This window comes from Topomyia yanbarensis, chromosome 1 (assembly GCF_030247195.1).
Source record: "Topomyia yanbarensis strain Yona2022 chromosome 1, ASM3024719v1, whole genome shotgun sequence".
Lineage (NCBI taxonomy): Eukaryota > Metazoa > Arthropoda > Insecta > Diptera > Culicidae > Topomyia > Topomyia yanbarensis.
Genome location: NC_080670.1, coordinates 141,675,294 through 141,684,881, shown reverse-complemented (window position 1 = coordinate 141,684,881; position 9,588 = coordinate 141,675,294). Strand labels below are relative to the sequence as shown.

Genomic DNA, 9,588 nt, shown 5'->3' with positions numbered 1-9,588 from the left:
TATCTTTATAGCACTAGTTAACAAAGTTAGCAGTCATGGTTGAATTCGTGAGATGTGCACATGCAATGTAATGATTATAGCTAATCCCTAGAAGGGAATGCATTAAAAAATCGAAATTTAACCATTTTATATTTTTTGTTGGTATCTAAGGATCTCGACAATATGGAGTAAAATAATTACAGCACGTTTTTATGCCAAGTCTTTCCCGATGGGGGAACAAGAAGTAATATTTGTATTGTCCATATTACACCCACAACACACTGTTCATTCTACAGCTAATTTATTTTTAAACAACCGTGCTGATTAAGCGATTTCGTCGTGATACTAGCAAAACATGCGCAATAGGTTAAATTATTGTGATATAACACCATGTGCAGATTAAAATCAAAACTTCATCCAAAAGAATTTTGTTTTGCTTATGCCGAGTTTTATCACCAAACATGTGTTCAATCTCCTTTGAATACTTGACAAACAAGGCTTCTATTAAGATTGTACTATATTTAACAAATATTGCCTTGATTCGGCTGTTAATTTAACCCATAGTTTTGTACTGAAGAACCAGTAGCGCATTGGCTTGTTCCGAACAGTACAACGCATCAGAATTAAAATATATTTCTTCGCGAGCCATCATTCTGCGAAGATAAAATTGAAGTCATCTTCGCCAATAGTTGTAAGCGATCATCGCTATGGTGAGGAATAGTTTACTGATTCGTTTATTCGTCATTCACTTCATAGCTTCCTTGTGCAGTTCATTCGGTCGTTCGATGAGTAGCAAGGCAAGAACGTATGGATAAGGCATTCGGATAAACACGGATTGGCAGTCGGCTTCATTCGTGGATGAATATCAACAGCAAGTTGAATATAACAGCGAAGAACGATGTGGGACGAATGCAGGTGATTCATATTCACCATGCTTCGTCGCGATGAAGATTCTGAAGCAACATTGTTCACACAATGCTCTATATTTTTGACAGGTATATGAATGAATCATTTCAGCATCAGTGATGCCAGGTCTATTTAGACAATAGCCTGCAGTAAAAATATAAAAGTCTGCAGATTGCTACAAAAATCTTCAATAAATGCGACGTAGAAATGTAGTATGTATATAATTTAAATGATCAAAAATGTTGAAGGCTGGTGTATAAATTGGCTGGCATAGGATTTGTTCTGCTAAATATTTGTAATCTGCAAAAGATCTGCAGTGAAAACGCAAAATCTACAGATTTACTAATATATATGCAGATCTGGCATCCTTTTAGTATTCCCCACAGGAAATTCATCCAAATGGTGTAAAAATACGGGGAAACAAGGCAAGATAGGTATTCAGAATATGGGGTTAAATGAGCAGCTTGCACTATTTTTGATTTTTTCAATAGTTAGAGGTACCAAATCATCGCGGCAATAGGAAGTAACGAATTGGGGATAAAAAAGGAAGCATCCTATCATATAAAATTTTTTGACGAGAAAGGTCTATTGGCCGGCGATGTTGTAGCTCCAGAGAATTGGATTTTTTCTGCGCGTGAAAGATATTATAGAGCATTTGGACACACTGAGAGCCAACAAGTTGCGATTACACCAGTTACAGAAAGCATCTAGATGTCGCTGAAGTTCGATGCAGTCCTCTATAGACCTTTCTCGTCCGACCTAACCCCCTTTTTTCTTATTTTTATTCAAAAGACTACACATTTTTAAGAATATTGCCGTTGAAATGAGACTATTTGGAGCTATCGTGATTTTTTAATGATTTTTTTAAATTTGAAAAATGCAAGAATGTTGAGTATTTTTTCACCTTTGCAAGAATGGTGGGACTCAAAATGTGTGTTTGGGCAACACTGTTTTGAATATTTTTGCTTGAGTTCCTGGCAACGCGGCAAATGAAGTGGTGAGTCGCGGTACAAAGTTCATTGGTTATGTAAACAAACTAAAGTGAACCTCTCGATGGACATCATTGCATGATAATGTTTAATCTCACTTTTTTGACAGTTCAGAGAGATTGTTTACATCTCGACTAACATATGATTAGGGCCGTAAAGCCAATGATGTCAAACCGAGAAAAATGGGAATGAAGTTTAGCATATCTTTTTTTATTCATTAATTAAAGTGGTCTATTATGCCTAATGAAAAAATATCGCTATTTGGTAGATAAAACATTATTATTTCACGTCAAAATACAAAATAGAAGCAAAACATTACATATCACCACTTTTTTTTAACAAAATGCAATTTACGTCCTTTTTGCGCACTACTGGCATCCCTGGTGGATTATCGGCCGTTTGCTCCACGCCGTTTACATCAATGCATTAGTTTTGTTTTGGCTTTCAAGTCCTTGCCTTGCGCCGTTTACTTGACTTGTTTGTTTTGTTTTGGTTTTTGAGCCGCAAGTTAACGGTGCAAAAGTTATAAAAAATTTGCTTGTTCCTGCTTCTGATTACGAGCATTCTGATTGTGGAAACGGCCCAAATCGCCCGGTGGATCACAAGTGAAACCGTACAGTCAAAGAATAACTGGGCCACGGGTTTGTGAATTTTGACGGTGTCTATTACGATGCCGTGGAGACCACCAGAGTTTAGTACGTAGTGCTCGACAATATCGAATGTGCCGAACCGCGGGAGTTTATGCGGGACGGGTTTCCCTGCGTCAAGTACACGGACCATTTTCTTCGTGACCACACTGTTGTACAGCATACTGTTGGAATTTCTGGGCATTTAGTGATTCTGTCTCGGTCAGATCGGTATCGCCGTCGAAAAATTGCTCACGCTGGGAGGCGTCGGAATCTGGTGGATTGTCGATATCGTGCTATTAATAACGAACAATCTGCTGCCCGGGGATGGGAGTAACTGGAACTGGAGGTGTAGCGTAGGGAGAGGTAAGTGGCTTACGGGTTTATCTTCAACGGAATGGGTGTTGATTGGTTGAATTTCATTTTAGTTATAGTGTGACAATTGAATAGAGGGAACAGACTGATCGACTATGGGAATGGATGATATGTTTCTACAATACCATGGCTTTCGAGGGCGCCATCGAGGAGCCGCCTGGATGTTAACGTAGGAGATGCCATATGTGCGCGACTGCTAATAACCAATCGGGATTTGGAACCGGAACTGATTTGTGTTGATTCCCGCCGGAAGAAAGGCAAAATTGGTGTACTTCGCGAGGAATACATTTTTGGTTGCAGCATCAATTTGGTACGGAAAACTCGTAGTTCAAGTGCTGGCGAAACAGTAATGGAAATTACTGCGGTCGGCAAAGCGATATTAGCCGTGGAATATAAATCTAACGAAGAGTTGAAGGAGTTTTGTGATGAAATAGGGAATCACCTAGCGGGATAGTGTAAGAATTTTATGATTATATTTTCTCGTTAACCGATTCTCTAGTTTGTAATTAATTTTTTAATGTAAAACTTTCCATAACATCTCTCCTTGTCCTGCTCCTGACAAATAGTTCATCCACCAGACTCTCGTTCGCTTAATAAATTTCAAATTACAATTGGATTACTTTTTAATGGCACGAAAAATCAGAAAGCATATCGTTACTGACCATTTTGGGTAGCGTCCAAAATCTAGTATTAAATGTTTTATTCGAAAGTAGAACACTGTTTTATCGTTAAATTGTAAATAAATTCAGCTATTTCAAACAACTTTGTCACTGGGATCTACCAATAAGTGGTTTAAACTAAAGGGCTCAAACGCGCTTACGTTTTATTTGAAAGTCAGTCAAGGACTCAAGTTAACGGCTCAAAAGCCAAAACAAAACAACCATGTGAAGTAAACGGCGCAAAGCAAAGGACTTGAAAACCATATCAAAACAAACATTTTGATTTGGCTTTTAAGTCCTTTGCTTTGCGCCGTTTACTTCAACATATGTTTTTTGTTTTGGTTTTGAAGCCGTTAATTTGAGTCCTTGACTGACTTTCAAATACAACGTAAGCACGTTTAAGCCTTTTACCGTTGAAATATATATAATACTGTTGTATTTTATGTAAAATAATAAACGTTGCATTTTTATTTACTCGCTAAACAAAGGGTTACATCAATTTCTTCTTCATGAAGTTCCATATCCATATCGAAGTTATCGGGAGCTTATTCACTGGTTTCCGACCTCTTTTTTTTGGGAACTATTTCTTTGAGGAACGTTTCGTAGTATGGTTTGTTTTTAATATATTTTAATTGCTTCCTCAAATCATCCAACTTAGCTTGTGACAAAGCGATTGGCTTTCTGTTAATTGGATCCGGTCAAACAACAGTTCTTATATTAGCACTCCCAAATATGAACTGTGACCAGGTTGGATTTTTTATATCGTATTTGAGCTCAATACATCCGGGAAGTGTCGTTTGGTACCTGAAGCACTTAATTTTTTGAAATCTTAAACCATTACCATCACTATCAGGAGAAGGCTTTTTGAATATTTTGTCCAAATCACCGGCAAAGTAAACCGAGCGTTTGAAGATTTTTCCAGATATTCGACAGATTCGGGAAGAATCCCTTGATGAGTGGACGGAAGAGATGATATGGTTAAGCTTTGATTCTGTTCGGGTATCGCCACACAAATTTATCGTCTTTTCCGTTGCTAACTTCTTCGGAGTATTACTTTTCGGCATAGCCAGATCTAATGGAACATCGCTAGTGTGGATCGTTAAATTTAAAGGTTGCTCGTTCTCAATCATTGATACTGACAGATCTAGTGGAAGTGTTTGTCGGGGATCAGTGAATGTTATGACTCCGCTTCTTCTTATCGGCGTTGACGATATAATCATCGAAACACCTTCGAGGAAAGTGTTGTTTGTAGTTTTGTTTACAAATTCTACTTCCTCGAAATTTGCAACCGTGGGAGTATCAGCAACTATACTTGCCACCTCTTCCCCAACTGGAGGGTCAGAAATACCAGCGGCCACTGAAAAAGAAAATAGTACATTGCTTTGTGTATAGACAAAACAGTAAGTTGAGGTAATACTTACGAAGAAGTAAGTCGAATCCTGTTGACGAGAACATTATTACAAATCGTAAATCGATCAGTAGTATTCGGGAGGTTTGCTTTTTTGCCGTTCACTCTGTTTGTTTATGTTTGTTTTCGTACAGTTTTTGAGCCGTTGAATGAATTTTGAATATAGCGTAAGCGTTTACTGTTAAATTGTAAAAAAAAATTAAGCTATTTAAAAAAGCTTTGTCACTGGGATCTACTAATAGGTGGTTTGAACTAAAGGGCTCAAAAACGCTTACGTTGTATTTGAAAGTCAGTCAAGGACTCAAGATAAAGGCTGAAAAGCCAAAACAAAACAAACATGTGAAGTTAACGGCGCAAAGCAAAGGACTTGAAAGCCAAATCAAATCTTTTTTTTTAATTTGGCTTTCAAGTCCTTTGCTTTGCGCCGTTTACCTCAACATGTTTGCTTTGTGTTGGTTTTGCAGCCGTTAATTTGAGTCCTTCACTGACATTCAAATATAACGTAAGCACGTTTGAGTCTTTTAATATATAATATTATAACAAAGTTTTACTTGGTTTTACTGTTTTTGTTAGCAATGTTGCACAGGTTATTTACAAAGAAAATAGTGATGCAAGAAGTCCATTATTGTTTGAAGGATCAGGCAATAACAATTATTTACAAAAATTGGAAAAAACGACCAACCACAAATTTGACATATTAAATATTAATATTAAATTTTTTTCATTTGATACGATAACTTTTTGGTTGGAAATCGACATCAATAAAGTCAATAAAGCCTATACAATAATAAAATCCTCCTAAAATAACTCACAAGATTATATAAGGACAAAAAGTAAAGGTCCGGAATGCCAATTCAAGCACTTAATGCAGCTAAGCCGTAAACTGAAGCAAAGGGCGTGAAAACCATTCGTTTAATATGGATTGTGCGCCGTTTACTGTGAACTATAATAACATAGTTTTGATAATGTTTTTCGAATATAAACTCACAATAGCGTAAAGAATGAATAATAAGGATGCTATTTATACAATAAAACGAAAAACATGAATTTGGCTTTACGGCCCTAATCATATGTTAGTCGAGACATGGTCTTGGAATTTTTGTTGATTCGATCATAGTATGAGAAACTTGGTTTGGTTCGCTGCCAAATGTTAACACTTTCCAAACAAGGTCGCTCAGCTGTAATTTTTTATTTGATGTCGGCATCATACATTGTTCCGTTAAATTTAACATTTTTACTTTTCTTGTACATGATTCATTGTAGAAGTAAGGAATTTCTAGCCAAACATTTGAAAAAGGCCCACTGCCAAATGCAAACAAATCGAATTTTCATGTTCTCTATTAAAACCTGTGGATATATGTTTTCTTTTTCTTTTTTCCTGTTCTCTTGTCTTGCATAGCCACTCTTTCTTCCTCACATATTTTAAATGGACTGGCTACATTTGACAGTTCCCCCTGACAGCATTTGACGGTTCCCTTTGGCTGCATTTGACGGCTCCTCCTGGCTGCAATTGACATTAGGTTTTTTCGTATCCACACGTCACGTCCCAGTTAAAAACTATCTATCTGGCCATGTGCATAAACATAACGCAACAATGGATTATGAAAATTTTTGATAATGATTTTATAACAAATTATAAAAGGACCCGGTTGATATAAAAGTCCTAACTAGCAATACGCTTATTATAAAATGATTATAAAGGATTATTGTAACTGATTTCAAAAGGATTATAAAGGCAGTGAAATACGTACTCAGTGAATTAAGGGGAGTGTCTGATGTAAACAATATGCGCAATCAAACTAAATAAAACAGTATTAAATTTTTAAATAGAATTATAATGAATTCGACCAAAACTTATTTTGCCTTTTTCTCAAAGTTTACGTTTGGCAGTTAGACCCTTTTCAAATGTTTCAAATGTTTGGGCAGAATTTAGATTATTTTATCGTTGTTGCGATCATTTGGTTTGTTTTGTTCACAATGTTAGTCGCAGAGCATTTTGGTGATCTATGACAATTGATGACCTTTACACCCCATATTAGGTCCGCTCCTGTTGCAGCTGTTTCGCCCCGTCCGGCACCGAGTCAACCGATGGTCCAGCCTGCGCCGCACTCGTCTGTCGCTATGCTAATGGCAGGGACTTGGATTAAAGGCTAAAAGGTCAGCTACGGCTGGTGGTGTTGCTGCAATCGGTTTGCCTTCGGCCACGTTGGACATTCGGCTAACGGGAATATTCAGCGATTCCGATTTGAAGGAAGCAGCGCCAGTAGCAGACTGCTTCGGTTCAGCAATACGCTCCGATATCATACGAAGCTAACACTCCGGCAGGACGAAGGTTTCAATGAGGGGCTCAGGCATAAGTAGCAGAGTCCTTGCACTTACTGCTTGTCGAGTGAACAATTCCGACGAAACCACTGCCACTCTCGCCAAGTTTGATCACCGCCATAAGTGCGACGTCAGCGGTATAGTGCCAGGAATAGTCGAGAAGAGTGCCAGGACTGACATGCCGAGCGCTACAAGATTAAATAGCAGAGCGTTTTTAAAGTGACCATAGTATAACGTAGAGGCTTTAGGCAGATGATTTATTCAGCAGAATAAGATAGCAAAATTACCCAAAAAATAAGAGCTGGTTGCCGAAGTGAATCCACACACATCATCACCTACAGAGGCAAGCAATATTGGAACGCAGCGAAATTCCTCACAATGAATTGACCTCGTTAGATGAAATTCCAGGAAGTACAATTTTCATAGCATAATTTAATCGACCGAAATTGTAGTCCTCAGCCGAGAGAGAGACTGATAGGGTAGCAGCAGCTAGGATTTTTTTTTCGAAAGCTAGCAGTGGTTTCGCGTATCCTGCGCTAAGTAGAGAGCGTTAAGACAGATCTCCAAAGCATGTCAAGTGCTATCAGATGAGAAAAAACGTCGCATCTATGACCAGTACGACAAGGATGGTCTGCTGACCAACGGTTCCGTCCGGTACCGCCATAACACACGGCACCGGCGACACATATATTCACAACATACTAATTACTTATCCTTCCGAAAAAGTAAATAAATTGACTATGAAATTTATCACTCGCTGCCTAGTTATTTCGTGCCAATTTGAACAAGACAGCAGATTGCTTTATTGATGGCAACTCGGGATATAATATAAATTTACATATAATTTCTCCTCCCTGATATTCTACCAGAATGTATAATGCTCTGCATTATTATCACTCCAACCAAATCCTTCTTACTCCTTATCGTCAGTGCCGAGCGCTATTTTGCATTTGCCGGCTAAATCAACGACAGTGCGATAATCGACGAAAATTTTGCTGTAATGGAACTTGAACACGAATAATAAATAATTGTTCCATTCGAAAGCGATAACCTTGTTGTCCTCAGGTTTGCAGCCATCATACGCTGGTAGGCATTCTGATCAATGGAAACGTTCTTCGATATGGGCATTGAACGATCAAAATCATTTCAACAACTTATCATCGACCGAATTCGTTACCTATAAAGCTCAGGTAAACTTCACCACCTAAAATGAATAATCAATCGGATCATCTTGTTAGGAATTAACCCACGAGCAAACAAACAAATGTGTACAAATCCTTATCCGTCATCCAGAAAGCAATCGTTTTATATCCCAATGCTTGATCTTGCGATTCAGCATATGCCACCGGGTTTTACATCCAGCGCCGATTGGTCAATGTATGAACCAGGTTACCATTATTCCAATCCTCATCCCTCTTGAGCAGGGCAGGAAAATTTCGAAAAATGAATTGATTGCTGTTCGAAGCTTCACGAAGCACCTTCTCAAGCATACCACATGCAATCGATGAGTTTGACACAATCGCTGAGAACATTTAGGGGTAAAACTTATCTCTGCTCGGACGAAGCGAGCTTCGCATCTAGTTCGCTCTTTACAATGTTCGAAAAAGTTCACATTAACCTTAGAAGCACACATCGTCGAACACGAGGTAAGCTCTTGGCTCGTGGTTTTTGCGTTTTTGGAACATTTCCACAGAGTTTCGAAGCGATATTCGGTGAACACATATAAAGCGAATGCCTCGTTTATTTGAGAATCGCGAACATCGAAGTTTTATATCGCTTCAAGCATCAGCATCATGAGGCCACCGCGAACATGTTCGCTACATGACTATCTGTCTTAAAATCATAAACTGTAAATCTTATTTTGAGTATAAATAAAATGGATTATTTTAAGATTATAATTTAGGATTTAGGGATTAGGTGCGTCGCATACCTTACCAAGTTATGAGCCACGAGTTTAAATGAGCGTAGTGGTAGTGAAATTCAAATTCTTTTTTTTCGGAATACAATTATGTTTACTAGCTACTTTGATTGCAAACTCGTCTTTTCTTCTTCAATCGGAGTATATTTTCCCTGCCAAGGAGTTTAGGTGAAGATGTATAAAGTATGTTTAAGGGGGCAAGGGTTTCATCGTGAAAAAATGTTTTTTGGTGAAATGACTCTTTTGGATGAAATGATACATTATAATGTACAAAAGTTTTGATCAATTCGCTTCGCCCAAATTTCTAAAAAAATCGCAAATAGTGTTTTTAACGCTAAGACCATTACCCCTCTCTTAATAATCTCCCTATCTAAAACAAATTCTTCCTAAAAAGAACAATTTTCGG

General features: G+C 37.9%; 1 protein-coding gene across 1 annotated transcript; it reads right to left on the bottom strand.

Moving 5' to 3' along the window:
• Nucleotides 1–3,980: 3,980 nt before the first annotated feature.
• LOC131676368 (uncharacterized) lies at nt 3,981–5,300 on the bottom strand. Its single transcript, XM_058955443.1, has 3 exons — nt 4,956–5,300; nt 4,421–4,891; nt 3,981–4,338 (listed from the first exon to the last, which is right to left on the bottom strand). The coding sequence occupies exons 1-3, from the start codon at nt 4,987–4,989 to the stop codon at nt 4,292–4,294; spliced, it is 552 nt and encodes a 183-aa protein (XP_058811426.1). The 5' UTR covers nt 4,990–5,300; the 3' UTR covers nt 3,981–4,291.
• Nucleotides 5,301–9,588: the final 4,288 nt, after the last annotated feature.

What these genes read in the sequence shown, in the direction of transcription:
- LOC131676368 (XM_058955443.1), bottom strand. Translation starts at nt 4,989, where the DNA reads ATGTTCTCGTCAACAGGATTCGACTTACTTCTTC. An exon ending in AGGATTCGACTTACTTCTTC is followed by an intron (nt 4,892 to 4,955) that starts GTAAGTATTACC and finishes TTTCTTTTTCAG; the next exon opens with TGGCCGCTGGTATTTCTGAC. An exon ending in ACGCTCGGTTTACTTTGCCG is followed by an intron (nt 4,339 to 4,420) that starts GTGATTTGGACA and finishes TAAGTGCTTCAG; the next exon opens with GTACCAAACGACACTTCCCG.